This window comes from Acomys minous (genome assembly GCF_964271855.1).
Source record: "Acomys minous genome assembly, chromosome: 14".
NCBI classification, from domain to species: Eukaryota; Metazoa; Chordata; class Mammalia; order Rodentia; family Muridae; genus Acomys; species Acomys minous.
The window spans coordinates 107073875-107093625 of NC_140496.1; the positions used below are offsets into that span (position 1 = coordinate 107073875).

Genomic DNA, 19751 nt, shown 5'->3' on the forward strand with positions numbered 1-19751 from the left:
CAGCCAGGCAAAGCTCAGAAAGATCAAGTAAGGGTGAGCATATTAAGCAGTAAGTCTCAGAGGCTGAACACATTCTATGCATAGGTTAGATTGTACGTAGGCCAGAACTAGGGCTAGGTCAGCAGAAGGAGGCAGTAAGCCTTCAAGACAACAGTTGAGCCAGGAGAATAAAAGTTACTTTTATGGCAGACAAAATGAAATAAATCCCCCTCTCACAATACACAAAACACAATTCATCATTTGTGAAACGCTCAAGTATAAGGCCCAGAACTATGAGACAAGATAAAGAAAATGCTTCATAACATTGGTCTGAGCAATCAAGGGAACAGGGATGTACAGAGGGGACTATACCAAACCCTAAAGCTTCTCTCTGCAGCAGAGGAGACATTCAGATGCAACGTGTAGAACAGGAGAAAATAACTGTGATTTATCTGACAAGGGATTAATCTCCAGAATATATAATGAGCTCAAATGATTAAGCAACAAAGCCCCCAGACAATCCAGTTAAAAAAGTGTAGACAGCCCACAGAGATGCTTCTCAGAAGAGGTATACAATGTCCAACAGATGTGTAATAAAACACTCAGCATCAGCAGTCACGCACACAAACCGCACCTCACTTCAGAATTCCCATTATCAAAAAAATTTTAATTTACAAGTGCTTGCAAGGATAAGGAGAAACTATAGCACACTGTTCATGGGAACATAAGTTTGTTTAATATTATAATAAACAATGTGGAGATGCTTCCAAAAAACCTAAAAACAAAAACCAAAAAACAGCCAACAACAACAACAAAATAGTCCTTCAACTCCACTACTAGTTGGAAATCCAAAATGACTGAAATATTTCTAGTAAGGAGACTCTTTATTTAGCACTATTAACAGTATCAAGATGCAGAATTAACCTCAAGGTTCACTAACACATGAAAAATCTAAAAGAGGTGTGCGTGTTGCATTTTATTTTCCAGTGTATAAGACAACCCTCAACTTCAACCTTAACTTTTCCAGTTAAAAAATAGAGCTTTAGGATATACTCAGTGTATAAGACTACCTGTGCAGCAGATTCAGGCTACAAACTCTATATTTTAACTGGTTAAGTTAAAGTTAAAGTTGGTGGTAATCTTATACTCTAGAAAAATACACACACACACACACACACGCGCGCGCACGCGTGCATGCCCGTGTGTGTGTGTGTGTATGTGTGTGTGTGTGTGTGTGTGAGATGCTATTTTTGAATTTTAATGTCACATATAAATGGAACTAGTGGATACAGTAAGTAAAATGGCGCACACACACATTAAGGAGATAGGGTATATTTTTATGTCTATATATAATATAGAAGCTGAAAACTTGATCTTAAAGAAATAGATGGTAGGCAGCCTCTGGAAATATGAGTGGGGCCAAGGAGGATGGTTGGCAGACAGGAGGGTGTATGGGGTACGAGGAGAAACTCTCAGTGCTCCATGGTATAGCAGGAGAGCTGTGACTTAACAACAAGGGGCAGCATTGAGTAGCCAGTAGAAAGGGCTGCAATACTTGCAATACAAAGATATGATAAATGTCTGAGGTTCCAGATATGACAGGTACCCTGATCTAATCATTACACATTATACACATGTCACAGACTAATGAGTTGATAAATGTCACTATGTTAAAATTCAATACGATTCATAAAGCAAAGTCATAAATGATGTGAAAATCTACCAAAGTCATAAGTGATGTGAAAAACCTAGCAACCATTATTTGGGAAAACACATTTTCAATGCATGAGAACGATAAAGACTGTTATCCAAAATATAGAAAGAACTTTATGATTCAATAAGAAAAACAATTCTCCGTCCACTCATAAAGGGCATGGAAGCACATAGATAGTTTTTAGAAAAGGAAACCTGACTGACCAGCATGGCTGTTGAGACAGCCCTACTCTTCCCTCCTGCCTAGATTATAAACCCTAGACCATGTAACCACACAATCAAAATATATTATTTTAGAACAACTGAAATATTAACAAAATCCATCCAGTGCATCACATTTCCATCTATTGAGTACAGAGAGGCTTCCTCTCATTCACTGTTTTCCTTTATCACATTTTGCTTTATCTATCTTTACAGTCTGGACAAATGCTTGATCACTGAGCTGCCTTCCCAGGTCTCTGTTCACTTTTAATTTTGAGATAAAGGCTCCAGTAAGTTGACACCTCTTGGGCTCACCTCACTCTACAGCCATGTCTGTCCTCCTCTTTCGTCCTCACAGTTGCTGGAGTCCCAGGCCAGCACCACCAGGCCACACTCAGTCAGTGCTTTTGGAATCATCAACAAAAAGTGACTATTTTGTAAAACAGTGCCTGAAAAGCCAAAGAAAACTGAAGAACTCTGTCTCTTGTTGTAGTTTCATTAGGGGTGAAGAGGCTTAGCACAGCTTACGCTTCCAGATCCAATGCTCTGCTTGCTTGCTCGCGCTCAGCTCTACCTCACTAACGTTATACAACTCAGGACTTCGTGCCTAGGGAATGGTGACACCCACCACAGGCTGGGCCTTCCCATATCAGGTAACTTAGGGCAATCCCCCACGGCACACCACTGCCCAATCCAATATAGACTTTCTCTCACTGAGAAATAGCATAGCTTGTGAATTGATTTCCAGATGCATGTCTTAGACCAAGAAACCCTTAAGGGCATGGCAAAAAAAATGCATAAAGAAAACTGATTGTATAATTATACAATTATAAACAAATTATAAGCAAATTTAAAAACCATCAATTCAAACATGGAAGGATGAATGCAGAGTATTCATTTCTTGGAACATAACATGGATACATGAACATTAAACATGACTAACAAAGTGTACTGAAAAGATGGTTTTTAGAATTTACATAATTCATACTGGTTTTATTAAAATGCAAAATTAACATACAAGTTAAAAGAAGATGGATGCTTTTATGAGAGTTGATCGTGTAAAATTATGCACACAGGGAAACACTAGATCCAACATCAGGAACACAAAGCCAGTGACAGAGGCATGAGGATTCTAGCAGATGTGAATTGTTTGTGTCTTAACTACAACATCAATAGACCGCACTGGCCAAGGATTCTGTGACTTCAATGGAGCTGAATGGTGGATACCAGAATGATCGTTATTTTGTTCTATATAATCCTGGCATATTTGAGATTGTCTACATGCAAAGGGCGTCTCTACATCTTTTGTTAACCAGAATTCTGTTTTCTGAAGGGGTTATGGTGGTGTGATAATTTCACAGACAGTTTCTCTTTTTTTTTTCTTCATTTAGAAATCAATGAATGTTACAGATTTAGTAATGTTGCAGCATCTAAGACTCACTAGGATAAAGCTAGCATAGCATATTAGTTAGCGTGGCATTACTGTAACAAAATACCTGATGTAAATGACTTATAAGGAGAAAAGGGTTTATATCAGCTTATAGGTCTGGCATTTTCATCTCAAAATGCAGTAGCCTATTCACTTTTGGCCACTAATAAGAATGGCATATTTTTCAAGGAGTGAACTGCATACATCGTGAAGTAGGAAGCAGAGAGATGGGCCCCTCAAACTGGCAGATGGCCATGCTACTCATGGCCTAAGGATTTTGCATTTGGCATCACATTTCACAGGTCCATAGGCCCCTTCTACCTCTACCCCAGGGAACAGTCCTGTAAGACACGGACCCTCACGGGACCCTCATACATACCATGGCAGGAAGGCTCTCAGGTGGGAGAGGCATGTTCTCAGGCTAATGCTGGGGTTGGGCTGCCCAGAAGATATTTAACCTCCTTGTCTTTTGTCCTCCTGTACTAAGAAGGCTGGAAATTAGGACACCTTCAACAAACTAGTGTCTCTGGGGGATGTTCCTTTCTTAAGTGAAAAAGGACAGAATTACTGGGAAACAAGATGGCAGCCAGTGGCAGAGAGGAACAGGGTCACAAATGGGCCAAGACATTGCTGAGTCATGGTGCCTGAGACACCACTGGGCTATGGTGTCCACACTGGAAGCTTCAGATTTCAATTTGGTCATACAAATTGATGTCATGAGACACCAAAAGTGTGGCTTTCTCTCCTTTGTTGTCTAAACAGTCTCAAAACCACGTAGGGCTGGAGGCTGGATCCTGAGCCCTCAGTGGTGATGACAATGTGTGGCTAGTGATATCCAAATGGAGAGCGCTCACCAGCACTAAGGGAATCAGGCTATGATCCATCTACTTAGATAACATGGCTAATCTGAAAGTCTAGGGCTCCAGCCTCCTGCTCTCCCACACCCAGGTATTGGCCAGGGCTGGGTGTGGTGGTGAATTCGCATCTTTCTTTCTTTGACATAAAGTAAATTGTACTGATAGGATTTAACCAGAGCGTAGCCAAGCATGTCCCAGGCAATCCTGGACTTAAAAGGTTTCTATTTAGTTCTGTGTGTGTGTCTGAATGGAAAGAGGCGACCTTGCCGCCAGAGAGTCTGACTTGAACATGACATAAATCCAGTCCCTTTAATCCTGTCCTTACTGGGCGCCAAGCAAAGGGCTGGATGATGTTTTAATGTGTTTGTGTGGTTGGTTGGCTTCCCAGATACTGTCTTTTGGCAAGTAGAGGTGGTTTTGTAAGACCGTGTTTACCACGCACCTGGATAGGCCGACTGCCAGGTCAGGCAAGCAGCCCAGGCCTTGGGAAGAACGCATCCACTTTTATCTGGAAAACTTCACTTTTGAGTATTCTGCAAGATTCCCCTTGGCTGTTCTGAAACAGACCTGGCTCTCTGTTAGCAGCCTCCTCTCCATTGGTGCTGCCACTGCCTGCACTTGCTCCAGATTGCAGGGACTTCCCTAGTAATGAACTGGGGATGCACCAGGGGTGACAGGTGGTGCTTGGCAAGGCTGCCCACATAGGACGCATTACTGCATATCCTTCTGGACACACAAGACAGCTTCACTGTGTGCTTGCCTTGCAGCCTTCCAGTCTGTGTGCTGGCTTGGCTTTCATCTGTAGATTGTGGGGCCTCCTGGGTCTACTTTGGCATCTGTGTAACCTAGAGTTTCTTCCCAGAGAAGTGGTGTTTGGATCCTCTTCCCACAGGTGTATTCTCTTCCTGGCCTCTTTCATGAAGTCATTGTTCCCCTCCTCCATGCCTCAAGTCTCAAAGGCCATTTACATGTAACTTCTGCCCAAGCTACTTACAGCTGCTTCCAGGTTAGAGTCATCAGTGAACTCCAAAGCCAGCAGCTTCTCCTTCATTCCACACATGTCTTGGATAAGTGTGCTCACTAGGAGTCAGGCACGCGGCACAGCAAGAACACATGGGCGGAGTTTCTTGAGCCTCTCTAGATAGCAGTCGTGTCACCTGCCTGTCACTGTCACTCAGAAATGTCTTCCTTTACCAGGGGTCTTCCACCAGATGAAAACCCTCATACTCAGTGTTGCAAGCACTGCTTGAGTATCACGTCAGGGTCTGTACAAGTGCCAACCATTTAAAACACAGCAGATGCCATTCGCAAGTTCTCCTATTGAGGAAGGCATGAGGTCTTCGATTATTCTGTGTTTAATCAACACTGCTCTCAAGTGATGGGGTTACTAATAGAAAAAAGGTTAAAGGCACAGTCTTCAAGAGTAAATGTCTCCTATGGTGGGTCATGAGAGGAGATTAAAATATAACACATAAAAATAGTAAAATGGGGCTGGGGAGCCAGTGTAGTGGTAGTTCAGATCTGAAAACAAACCATGGTAGAGCCATCATGGCTGCCTGGCTGCAATTAGAGCCTCAGAAGATCCCCCAGAGTAAGCTGGCTAACAAGAAGAGCCACAGCGGAGCTCGGAGTTGCATTGAGACTCCTTTCTCAGCCACAATGGAGCTCAGAGTTTGATTGAGACATCTGCCTCAATGAATAAGGTGGTAGAGTGATAGACAGTGATTCCTGACTTCAAATTGGGTCTCCACATGCTTGCATGCACACGTGTATACACATGTATGCAAACATGCATGTCCACATGAACACAAAAATGGAAAAAAGGAAAAAAAAATGAAACCAAGGATATTGACATTTCAACTGCAGGTGTTCCTATCTATAAAATGGTTCCAACTCTACTTTATAGTTAAGGTTTGTGTGAGCAGAGACCAAGGCAACAGGAAGCGAAACTCATGTTGCACGTACGAAGAATATTACACTAGTCACAGGTGTGAATGTAACAATGCGGCATTATTGTCTTCATTATTACTATTCAGAATTGTTATGAATGTCATCACCCACACTGATGTTGACTGATCAGGTCTGTTATGGACATTGATGCAGAATTCAGAAACCTGTATCAGTCCAATAGACGGGAAAGCCATGATGTTGCCAATCCTAGGACGGGCAGGAAGAAGGGATGCTTGGGAGTCTCCACAGAGAGACCAGACTACACTGTGCGATGTGGTCATTTGACACAGAGAAGTAACTGGTTGCAGGAGGGCTCTGATGTCCGATGGAGGAGCGGTGGAACTCAGACTTTTCATCAACTCAGAAACCACAAGGGTATCTTAAGCTTGGAGTCTGAGTGGGTCTAGACATTATTTTTATGTTTCTCAAAGAAAGGCATCCCTGCCTAGGGTGTTTTCAGGAACTCCAGGGTCTCAAGCAAAACATGGGCATCAGAGAAAGGCTTCATGTTCATCCCTTAAAGGGCTCATGGCATGTTCTTTCTAGTCTGTGGCTCCTTCATAGATGCTAAGCAGGTCCATTATGGATTGGGCTTTGAATGTTACAAGTTCCATGGATGTTAATCTCCACACATAGCTTTAAATACCATTGATTATGTACACATATGTGTGTGTGCAAGCACTGCTACCTGCATGTACGTCCAGTGGCAAAACATTCTTCCAAGCTTCTGATGTCACATATCCTCCTGGCTTATGTCTCTCTCAGGCACAGATTTTAAATGGGGTGAATTCATCTGGCCCCAAATATAAGAATCTCCTTTGGTCAGCTTTACTCCTCACTCTCCTAATATTTGGGTGAGTTAGGAAACCTGATTGGCAAAATAGGCTTCAAAGCCAACTAGGTCACAGCAGCAGGTGAAAGGCTGTCACACCTAGGCCATCTATGTCCCGTCTGAGTGCTTCTGCCACGCCTACTCTTGCTCCTTCTCAGTAGCATCCAGGGAAACCTTTGAAAACACCAATCCTGCTTATAATTGTTGAACGGCATTCTATTACTCACACAATGAAGTTCAGAGTCCTCATGGCGACCTGAAAGGTGCTGCACAGTCTCGGGTTCATTAAATGCAAGCATAAATTTCGAAGGGGATGATTTCCCTAACAGTCTTTGGCCCCCAAAATTAACATGTCACGTGCTTACAGAAAGCCACATTTAACTCCATCAGAGCACCCATCACTATGTGGTGCATACACGCGCGCGCGCGCACACACACACATACACACACACACACACACACACACACACACACACACACACACACATGTGAATACACAGATCAATTATCAGTTAATACATAATTGGTGCTAACTCCCCCTGTAGAACATGCAGGGGTTCTGTGTAGCTTTCTTTCATCACATTCTCCGAGCACATAGATAGATGATATATTCACTAAATACAGTTAGTGAATGATCAGAACTGCCAACATCTACATAGCTTTACCAACTGTTGTAAGACACCAATTAGAATCTTTATTTCCTGGTCTCTGAAGCTCAGCCATCTGAGAATGACTGCTTTACATCTGAAAAACATCCAACGGTATGTGCCTCTGGTGTGTTCAGGAGGGCCATGCAAATGGCCTTTCAGGGACACCCAGTGGTGAGCTGCTTCTATTTTCTGGGATGGATAGGCTTCTTTGGTCTAACTCTAGCTCTGGAGCTTACGGAGGCCCAGACTCTAGCCATGGCTCCAGCACTCATAAGTGTGTGCCAGACAAGTGAATGAATAGAGGCACACAGTGTCTACTTCAAATTTAGGCATTGCATTCTGGTACATGTTAGTGTCTGCCTTGACACTAAGTGGTATAGAGAAAATTTATAGTTTGCAGCCTGGGTCTGCTGCACAGGGTGTGCATTGGAAGAGGTGTGGACTTATATGATGAGTATATTCCAAATTCTATATTTTAACTGGAAAGAAAAGTTAAAGTTGGAGGCAAATTAGAGGCAAAACAGCCCACATTCCCATTGGTTCTATGGCATCTACGTTCATCACAGTGGGATGTCAGTTAGAAAAGCAAGGGCTAGGCCATCCCAGCAGATGCTCATCCCCAAGGGCACCTTGCACTGCAGAACTTGGATTATCACATCAAACCATTTATTGAGGTCCAGATGTTCCCGCTCCTGACCTTCCCTGAGTGAGGTAGCTGCCCAAACACAGGCACTCCAGCCTAAACAATGCAGCCAGCACTTAACTGGAGGCATCTGCAGCTGTCACATGTTCTCCGGGCATCTGAAATCGCTGTCATCTCTGTCACAATCACACACAAGTGGGACATTTCCTATCTGTGTTTGTGATTAAGAACTCAAAAGAAGTTTTGAAATCATTTTCAGCTTTTCTAGGGATGAGTGGCTGCGCAGAGCAGCAAGCTGATTGCCACTTGGCCATTTACCAGCTCTTGGAAGATGGCAGCATTCCAGGCATGCCCACAGAAAGGACGGCACGGGGATCACAGTGGAAGCAAGAGAAAGCAGGGTGGGGCGAGGCCCAGATGGTGACATTTCCTGTTCGGCATTGGTGCCCCTCATGGCAGCACTGCCACGTGCAACTGCAGCTCCCTACCTGGATTGTGGCATTCCATTAACAACGAGGACCACTGTCCCTAATGAGTGTCTTCACAACGAGTGAACAGGAGGTAGCGTATCCCCATGCCTCACATGTATAACCTGCCTATCTGTCAAGTGGATATTACTGGGAAAAAAATTAATTGCATTCCTGTGGACACCACTGAGTGTGAGCATACTCGGTTCTTAGGGATGCTCTTAGGAATTGCCCTAAGCAGCTGATCATTTCAATTGATTATTGAAAGTAGATATCAGCCATTAGAGAAAAAATGGGGGTGTGTAAGTGTGTGCATGGGTGTGCATATGTGTGTCCATGCCAGAGAAGGGAAATGTGCTTTATATTTGTACAGCACAGATTAGTTTCTGCCTCCCACTGGTTACAGCAGGCAGTTCTCCAAAAATTAGGACATAAAATAGTGTAAGTGCTTGATTCATAGCAGGGCCCACGTATTGAGCACTTGCTGAGTACTAGAAAAGATGCTGAGCTCTTCAAACTCAGTCACACTGGAACCTGACAACAGCCTCTGGGATAGGTCACAGTTTGCATGTGACAATGTAAGAGGATATCAGCTTACCTCTGAGAGCACATCATAAAACTGTACGCTCTAGACTCATCCTCAACAGAGACCAGAGCCCACCCATCTTACCAGCTTGGGCCTGTTGGGTAGTTTTTGTCAGTTTGACACAAACTAAAGATACCCAAGAAGAGGGGACCTCAACTGAGGAACGGCTTCCATCAAACTGGCAAGAGTGTGGATGAAGCACTTTCTTTCTTTTTAGTTGAAGGGGGGGCTCCCAGGCCACGGTGGGCACTGCCACTCCTAGGCAGGTAGTTGTGGGTCATATGAAGCAAGCCATGGGGAGCAAGTCAGTAAATGGCTGTCCTCCATAGCCTCAGTCCCTGCCTTGCTCCTGCCCTGGCTTGTGATGGACTGTGATGTGGAAATGTAAATCAAATAAACCCTTTCCTCCCCACACTGGTTTGGTTAGTGCTCTATCCCAGCAACAGAAACTGAATTAGAACCCGGTGTACTCGAGACAGCCACAGTGAGGGTGTCAATGCACAAGACTGGGGTCCAGACCTTCTCTGGAGAGTTTTTCTTCTAATAGTTTGGAGACTAGGGCATCTTTTTTTTAGGGGAAATGACTTTGTCTTTATTTTGTTTCTGTAGCTGTAATCAGTAAATAACCATTAAGCAACTTTAAAATGAACACCATGAAATGATCCTGCACTTTCTCTGCACACCTGATTCTTCTTCTGTATCTTATGTGTATTTTGCAATACAAATTGTTGAGTCAGTCAATTATAAACTTGAGGGACATCCCCCATCATTCACCACTTGGGCCTTTCTTAGGTACTCTTCAAGTCCACTCGTCTATTCCTGCCTAAGTTGAGGGTCTTTGCCTGGACAAGAGAAACACCTGACTACCTTAACTTTCCACCTACAGCCCTTGCCTCAGTGAGCTCTAACACCACCATACTTCCTGCCCTCCAAATCTGACTGCTTAGCTTTCTCTGCTTATGTCCTAAGGAGAGGGGAGAAGGGGGGAGGGCTAGGAGGAGAGGGCTGTCTTTACTCAGGATGTAAAGTGAGTAAATAAATAAATTAAAAAAAAAAACCCTCACACTCTAACTCAGAATACACTACAGTATTTCCTGCCTTAAGGCGGCATTCAGGCCACACCCTCCTCTGACACCGCTTTCTCTCCTCCCTGGTCTCTTCTGGTACCTTGAAAACTCAGTCAGCTGCCAAGGCCTATGCTTCCAAGGCACCTCAGCACCCTGCTTCTCCTTACTGATGTCACTATAGAAGTACCCCTGTTTATGTCTGTCTCCCTGGCACGCGTGTGAAATCCTCGGGTGTAAACATCCTTCTTGCTGTTTCTTTGTGAATCTCTGAGGCACACTTTTTTGATTTAATGAAATAAATGTGTGTGTGTTGGGGGGGGGACTTTTAGTTTTCAAGCTGCTTTCTAGGAGCTATAATCTCTTGTAACACACATTTCTAACACAGTGGACCTGCCAGTTCTCAGCTTGTATTTTTATATGATATTTTTGGGGTTAGCTTTCAGGCAGCAGATGAATTCACAAATTGGATTTTGCGTGTAAAAACATTAAGCTGAACTGAAACTTGATTAAGACTTCCTTTGCGAAGTGGAACAATGATTATTATTAAATGCTAATTTTGTTCATGAAGTAAATATAGTTGTTATAAAATCTGCGGCCCATTACCAACACCCTGTACGTCATCTTTTTTCAAGATAAACAATGCTTTTGACCTAGAGAAAGAGAATCCATTTGCCAACCAGAAAGCCCATACCTCAAATGCTGTTCAGATTTTAATCACAATTTGTCCCTACACACGGTCTCACTTCCCTTAGGAGAAGAGATACCAAATTAGATAACTTAGTACTTCCTTACCAAAACCAGAATCATGTCTGCACATAATATCCACAAAACTCACATCTCTGTTTCCATGTCCACATTGTTACTCTGTAGGAAAATCAGCCATGTTTCGTTAGATAGCAAATTTAGGATTCTGGTCTCAGCATCTTTCTTTGGCAGCTATATGGTCCTGAAGGACAATATTGATTGTTTCCTTTGCTTCACCTTGCAAAAGCAGTAAAAATTAGTCCTTGTCAATTTCCAGAAAGAAAATAGTCTGGCCCTGAAAGAAATCATAGTGTGGCCTGGAGATTACTGCCTTGTAAAAGACACCTCATTTTAAGAGTGATGCTGGGGTTCTCGGCACCCCAGTTTACACACAGCCATGATGATCAGTCATCTAAATGCCAGACAGCACATCATTTCAAGGCTCACTGAACTCCTTTCATTTATAAAAATAACAGCAAACATGTATGTATCGCTTACTACGTGCTACACGCATTCCTGCGCGCTCTACAGGTGGTAATTTACTTTGTCCTCTCAGCCTTGCTTAGAGCCTAAGATCAGAGGCATGGGGCAAGCTGCCGCCTCCACACAACACTTCCTGTGACATGTGCTCGCTTCCTCAGATGCAGGCTCTGCCCATACTTTCACACTGCAGATGGTCTTGCTTCACTTGGAAAGACTGCTGATACAGTCACAGTCTTGGGATGCTGGAGACGATGAGAGTCTGATAATACGTCATTTGGTGTGCCCAGGAGTGAGAGGAGTTACACAGTTATACGGCTCAGCAGCAGCAGCACAGTGGTCAGAATCCAGGGCAAGGCATGCTGATCTCAAATACGTGAATTCCATATGCAACAAGCCAGGAGCTGGTATCAGGCCCGAAGATACAGTGATGGACGGAGATGCCTACCCTTGTACAGTCATGTGATTCAAGATACAAAACCATAGCGCTTTGCTGAGCACCAACTACACAGAGAGCTTCAGAGAAGGTCTGTGGAGGTTGTGATGAGTGAAGTGAGGCGAGGGAAGGGCAGTAGGAATGGTCCTTGATCTGAGAGGAGATTGTAAAATACAGAGGAAAACCTCAAGGATCAGGGGAATGTGTAAAACAGCACACACTCACAATCACAAGCCCAGGTATGTGGGTTATGAATACCAAGAAGAGGGCTAGAGATTTAGGGCGGGGCTTTAGTTTTAATGCCCCTGCTAAAGATCATGATGACATGCAGTAGTCCTGGGAGGTACATCCTGAAGCGGTGATCACGGATCTGTCCTCGTGAGAACTTCTACTGAGCACACTGGCTTTGTTATAAACTCCTACCCTGTCTTTTAGGCCTGTCTCGCACATGCGTGCTGTTCTGCTGTGGTTGCCGCAATCCCTTACAGAGGCCACCACCAAAGTCTGGCAACATCCTCTTGGGCTTGCTAGTCTCTTTATAAACTACCTAGTCTGTGGTCTGGTTAAGGAGGCACACAATGGGTGGACTAATATGGGGAGACACTGAGTGTGTAAGAGTGTGTACGCTGGGGAGACAGCAGTAGTATAAAGCACCACGTGGAGTGTGCAGAGACACAGCTGCAGGAATGTAATGCACTTCAAAGGCCTGGAGCTGAGGAGACAAAGCAAATGACAGAGGGAGCGCAGCATCACTCACTAAATTAAAATGCATGTGCAAGGGTGCATGCAGTGAAACATACACAGAGCACAGGAGAGTCAAGTCCCTGAGCATTACCAGAAAGGAAAACACAGAACTGAATGTCCGACTGACTGTGTGCGTGGGAAGTGAATTGGAATAAACACAGTCAGTGCCTTAACTAGCCCCCACACAGAACACAGATCAGCGCTGTAAGGCCAGCGATGAAAACATTGTGGCTTGATTTTCTTAACTCTCTTCCACTAGATCCAAGGGACAAAATCTAGAGATATCCTAGGATGAACACAGTATCTTTCCGTGGGATGGCCAGGCCACACTCAGACTGACAGAAAATGAGGAGAGGCAGTGAGGGTGAGGACGGGAAAGTCAGGCTGAGTGAGGAGCTGGGAGAAGCTGCATACTGAGAGAGGCACGGCCCGGTGCAAACGTGGACGAAGCCATTCTAGACAGCACTCAGATGCCAGGCGGAGCTGTGGGGTTGGTTGGTGCAGCGAACTGCTGACACGCTGTTCCCAAACAGGTGTCCATGCCAAGGACCAGGAGAATGAGGTGACTCTTCCAAGTGTCCTCAGAAAGAGAACCCAGGGGACACTCCACGGTGAGTGGATGCGGTGTCCATGCGAAGAGAAGGTGGAGCTGCCTTCTACCATGCTGTGGACTAGTGGGAAAGCAGGGGCAGGTGCCGCCTCGTGCCTCACGCTTCCTGGTCTGAGAACTGCGAGCTAAAGGAATTTCCCCACTTTCAAACAACCCATTCTCAGGTATTCACTGATGGGACCCGAAATCAGATTAAAGCAGGCTTGCTCCCCGGGGGAGGCTACAGCTATGCCACAGGGGTGGGGGTGCAGGTGTGTGTGGGGGAACCTAGCCTCTTGGCTCTTTGTACAGAGTGTTTCAAAGTTTGCTTCCGTGCAGCAGTGGCTGCTGGAAGTAGTTAAGTGGGTCACTCGCTTAGCTTTCCTTAGTGGTAGATTAATTAGCCAGCTGTAACTCCCGGATCTCTATTTTTAAATAATGACTTGCATAAATCTCCAAAGACAAGAACTCGCCACTGGTACACAGCACAATCCAACAGCTGCTAGTTATTACGCCCAGTGGAAATTAAATATCTTTCAGGGAAATCATGTAAGATCTCATGATAAATATGAAATTAACCCCTGTCACCTCTGTGACCACATCCTAATAATCAGAGTCCCCGGGGTCCTGAAGTGATGGCAGAATTGACACAAATTTAAAAGGCATTCCTCTATCAGTGTGTGGATAACAGGGTCTTTGTCCTTGGTTGGGAGCGAAGCGAAGCTGGAAACCCAACACTGAGCATGCCTGGCAAGGCCCTCCTCCGATGCCATAAACCCAAGGTCAGGAGGCGTGCTTCATGGACAGAGACAAACCGGTCATTGAACCATTTTAGTGGTTTTGTCTCAGACTCTCGAGCTCATGCTTCCTCTGGTCAAGTACATTAAATTCTCATGACCTCTTTATTTACAAGTGTTCTTGTTTTCAGTTACCCGGGCTTTTAGCTTTTCCTTTTTGCCCCACATTTTATTCGAGGTTTGTGTTCCTAGAGTTTCTAGGGGGAGATGGAGCAATGGGTTTGGACTGCAACTGTCCACACAGCGAAGGGAATCCAGGGCTGGGACAAGTGCCCCTGACAAAGCTTGGTTGGGATGGGCCCTGGGATCTGAAGCATTCCTCGACATCTAGGAGCCCCCTGTAACTGCCCGCTTTTACACAGCAGCGGCAATGTTTGCCGAGGCCTTCGCTTGACAGCCATGACTTGTTGGGTGAGCCTTTGCTTGACAGCCATGACTTGTTGGGTGACTTTCAAGGCTGAACAGTGTTGGCAGCAGCCTTCTCTGCACGGAGAAAACGGAATGCTGAAGCTGCCCGTTGTTTTGAAGACTTCCAAACATGCCTGATGTCCTGATTAAGCACTGAAATACCAGAACCCACCAGAGGAAAAGGGGCGGGGTGCCTCAACGCCAGCAGTGGAGTTCGGGGTCAGATATTCTATTAGCTGCTTTTCTTGTGACCAAATACCTAACCTAGGGGGAGAAAGCATAGGGCTGGGGCTGCAGCTCGGCTTACCTAGCATTCGGGAAGCCCTGTGGTCCATTCCCAGCACCCCATACCTACAGTCCCAGCACTTGGGTGGTTGAGGCAGGAGGGTTAGAAGTTCAAGGTCAACTTAAGCTACATAATGAGTTTGAGACCAGCCTGGACTTACATGAGAGCTATCACAAAACAAAAACAAAGCAGAGGAAGGGTATATACAGGCTCACAGTTTAAGTAGAGGTAAAGTGTGCCATGGCACGGAAGGCACGGTGGCAGCACGTGGTTATACTACATCAACAGACGGGAAGGGCCCAGAAGACAAGAGCTAGCTGGGCTATGAACTCTCAAGGCCAAGCCCTAGTGACACAATTCCTCTCAAGGTCCTATGACCTTCCAAGACAGCTCCAGTATTTGGAGACCATGCGTGCAAACACGAGAGTCTACAGCGGGCGTTCCGCATTCAAATCGCAGCAGGTGTGAGGCAGAGTATAGCTATGCAAAAGGAATCAAAGGTGGGCTACACAGCCCCTCTGTCTGGAGAGGCCCGCCTGTCTGTCATTCCAGCTTGTCCCTAAGGAGTGGGGATGGGCTGCCCTCTTACTGGTTCTCCGTCTTGATAATGATGTCCCTTAACTGTGCATGCCCCTGGATGGCTCCGCTCTTTCCAATGCTGCTAGACAGCTCAGTCCAGGGCTGTCTGCAGCCGTACCTTCACCTTGACCTTTGACCTCTATGCTAGGAAGTTAACACGGTTTCTACCTCCAGCTAATAGCCCCCTTTCCCCCTGAATTGCTGAACGGAGTCAACCTTATAAATGTTGTGAACTTCAGTCTCAGGCATAAAGGTCATTACTGTGTTCTGCACCTGGAATCGCATTGTAATGAGACAGATCACACTCTCTTACAGTCAATGAGGGGGAAAAAGGCACACAAAATGGAAATTGTTCCTAAAATGACCTTGCTAGAATCCTGCACTTGGATGGCACAGGCTATTTTTAGATAGCCAGAAGCTCTTGTGCTGTAGAACCGCCCTGCCCAGTCCCATGTTAGCGAGCATGCTTCTGCAGAGCATATGGCCCCAGCCACCAGCACTGCACAGAGGGGCCACAGGTCCCAAGGCAGCACCTATGATGTTTACCGATTCACTGCCACTTGCTCTGGGCAGCTTCCAAACTTGACAGAACAATGAAATGTCACCCACATTTGCATTCAAAAGTTATTCCATGTTTACACATGATAATAAAAAGGGAAAGCTTGCCTTCTGAGGAACGGGCAAGCTCCTTAATCAAGTCCCTAAGAAGCTCAAGTGTGAGACATGTTCTCTGTACACTGCACCCCACATGACACAGGATGGCTTGGCAGCCCTGCTCCCCAGAGCAGATGCCCACTCTTTAGGGCTGGTGGTTCCAGCACAGCACTCACTTTCCAACAACTGCCTTATATTCTCTCTCATTATCTGAAGAAATAGTTGATGAACCAGTAAATGAATTAGCTACATAAACGGCCGGAAGGGTGCCCTCTGTCTTTTCTTCCTCTTTGATTAATATCTATCTCCCTCGTTCAGCTCTCAAGTCTTTTTCTTTTGAGTAGAATTTAGATTTGGGGTCATTAAATAAGGGTGTGTGTTTCCAAACTTTGCATAGCACTGCCACTGTTACCATGAGCTGGAGGGCAACTCAAGCCCTGGAGTCCTCGTATTCCCTTGTCCAGGAGACAGGTAAGTTATAGTATTGGTCTTTTTTGTTTTTGTTTTGTTTTTTCAAGACAGGGTTTCTCTGTGTAGCCTTGGCTGTCCTGAACTCACTTTGTAGACCAGGCTGGCCTCAAACTCAGAGCAATCTGCCTGCCTCTGCCTCCCAAGTGCTGGGATTAAAGGCATGCACCACCATGCCTGGCTAGTATTGGTCTTAATAAGGATTCAAGCAGCAAGAAACAGAAAATCACTTCATATTATTTTAAGAGAAACAAAAGGAATGTGTTTATTGGCCCTCCTGGCTGAGAAGGATGCTGGGCTAAGTGAACAGATAAAAGCACAGGCCTGAGGCCTCGAACGCCTAGAACAAACTAAAACCTCCAAGCCAACACCTTCCTCCACTGGTCACCTCAGCTCCTCTCTACTGTTCTTTTTGCACTTTGTTGACTAAGCAATGCTTGTCTCTGCCACCTCCATTTCCTCATTCTTTGGTGTCAGGAAGCCAGGGGGCAGGTGTGGTAGTCTTCACCACATGTTCAGTGTTTCAGGAGACTTCAGGGTCGGCTGATTCACATATTTATCCTGAAATGATACACACTATGATCGGCCAGGCATGAGGAGGCCAAGCCCATCCGTGCACATGAGCTCAAACAAGATGCTAAAAGAAGAGAAATGTCCCTGGGGGATGCAGTGTCAGAAGTTATACTCATCAAGGCATGGTGGGGTAGACATGAGCTGAGCAGGGGTGACACCAACAGATGCTGAAGGAGACAGAGAAAGGCCCAGGAGTCCTCGGACTGCACAGAGAACTAACTACAGATACCAAAAGAGTGCCGAGAGTGGGAGAAATTGAAATCTTCTCCAGGGAAGAGCACGCTGACTGGTTATCCAACACTCAATGGACAGCCCTGAAAACATACAGAAGCAGCATTAGACAGACTGAGCAGGTTGCCCTTATGCCCTCCCCGTGTGTGTGTGTGTGTGTGTGTGTGTGTGTGTGTGTAACAACAATTAATGGAAACAGAAGCCATGAATTTGAAAGAGAGCAAAGATGGATATATAGGAGAGTTTGGATGGAGAGAAGAAGAAGAGTAAATTATGCAACTATAATCTAAAAAAATAAATGGAAAAAATCTAAATCAGAATAAAAGTATGAAAGAAAACTACCCTCCATTGACCTGATGGAGATGTGAGGGTTACAGGAGGTGTTGAGTGCAGTCCGTGAGCTGCCATGAGTTACGTGTGAGTCCTGGAAAAATAACCTATTTTGAGGTGGTCAATGTGATGATAATTCATTCACATGTAGGCAGCAGGCAACCCCCATGTGCAAGGATCTGCTGCCCTCAGCATCTCAAATCGTGACGCACGTGCTCCCACTGTCTCCAGTTTCTAGGTAATAGACAGGCCCTGCCTGGTGTCACACCAGCAGGGGTAAGGCCAGAGTTTAGAACCTGCTCTAGACTTCATGCTTTCAGCCTTGCTGCCTCCCACCATCATATGCCAGAAGAGCAAGAAACTCATTTTCCACTATGAATCTTTTCTGGACACACTGAAAACTCCATGAGGTTAGGAATTGTCTATCTTACTCACACGTATATAAATAGGCTGCACGAGGGTTGGCATGACCAGTCTGGGAAGAGTGGAGATAATTAGGACCAGGCTAGACTTTTATTTAAGTGTCTGAATATCATTCAAATAACAGCGCCGCTGCAGATGAATATGCACATCCATTTTCTGAGACACGGCAAAGATGCAAAGTGTTCAGGTGCCTCATAACACGGCGCTGGTTAATCACTCCTGACACGTGGAGAGCACATCATGGTTCAGATTGTGTTAATTCATTAATCCCAGCCATGTCTGTGCGACGCAGGCCCTACCTCTGATCCCCCTACTTCTGGATCTAAAGATTTGGCGGAGAAGGGACGGGAAGTAAAGACATGAACCGCCAAGCATGGGGACACTGAGAGCCGAGCATAACAGTGAGCTGGAGGTGGGGGACATGCGAGGAACAGGCCCTCACCGTGTGGAAGCGTGCCCTTGATGTGACCGTCAGTACACAAGAGCTAACCAGTCAGTCACTTCTGATTGGTTGTTATAGGGAAGTAGCAGTCATGCTGTATCTTCAACACCAAATGCCTGTTCCCAGTCACTTGACCCTCCCAATCGGTCATTTCCACTGATGAAAGAGATGCTTGCAGTTACACATTATAATGACATTTGTATACTTTCATTCCAACTCCCGTTTTCTATCCCAGGCTAAAATTACAGTGTAATATCAGCGTCTAGCATGGTTCTGCCCACATATAATTCCACATTTCTTTATGTTTCTTTGTCATTTGAAGGCATTCCGATTCATCAACTGACATAAAAATTGTATTGACATGCAAAGCACATGTCTGGTTAGTGGAGAGTCATCTTTTCCCATGCCAGCTCATGTTGCCTGCTCGGACCCTAGAGGACAAAGATGGAGCCTTACATGACAACAGTTACGAGGTCAAGCTCTAGGATGAAGAAGACCTTGGTTCAAAATGATCGGCTTTACTCCTGGCCTGCGGGGTTGCTCAGTCTCTTCTTGTGTGTTTCCACTGGGAGGAGAAGCTGTCAAGCCTACCTCAGTAAATTTTATGAGATTAAATAATAAGCACAGGCTTAGGGCAATGTGAGGCATACAGCGGATGCTCAGAAAGTAAATATTATTAACTGTCTCTGGGCTTCTTTGATAGCCTCAGTTTCAATTCTAAGGCATTATATTGAAACTAGCTTAAAATGATAAACCTTCACATTCTAGATTATTGCCTGTGAAAGAGGAATATACTGTGGTCCATGTTGATACATAATGATTGTTCTCCAGCTATGATGCAGCCAGAAATGTTCTAAATCACCCAGGGGGTCAGGTGCCTTTCAGCAGCTGGCAGAATGCTATGCAGTGCCAATCCTGGGCAAGGGTGGGGTGGGGTAGCTGATTTGTCTACAAAGAGTCTACATGTATGTGTTTTTGCTTGTGCCTTCTCATTCTTTTGGGCCGGTATCCTGCTTCCTTTGGACGCCTTGGAGATCCTAAAAACTAAATAATCAGCTTAGCCCCTCGTGTGTGCTGCTCGCACACACATCAGATGCTCGCGGTCTTTGTCCTTTTCCATAAGCACGAAGAGTGATGACAGAGACAGGGCGATGCCTATGATTGCCTATTAGTGGTAGACACTATAAGGATGC

The 19751-nt window shown here is 45.2% G+C and overlaps 1 protein-coding gene across 5 annotated transcripts in view; it reads right to left on the reverse strand.

Moving 5' to 3' along the window:
• ST6GALNAC3 (ST6 N-acetylgalactosaminide alpha-2,6-sialyltransferase 3) overlaps window positions 1-19751 on the reverse strand; it is a 498355-nt gene that overhangs the window by 92883 nt on the left and 385721 nt on the right. Inside the window, exon 4 of one of the 5 annotated variants that reach the window (XM_084756397.1) lies at window positions 16955-17120. The exons of the other annotated variants lie outside the window; for them this stretch is intronic. Within the exon in view, the coding sequence (XP_084612523.1) occupies window positions 17108-17120 (13 nt within the window). The 3' untranslated portion in view covers window positions 16955-17107. Of the gene's footprint in view, window positions 1-16954; window positions 17121-19751 lie in introns of those variants that run through there. 5 annotated transcript variants of the gene reach the window in all.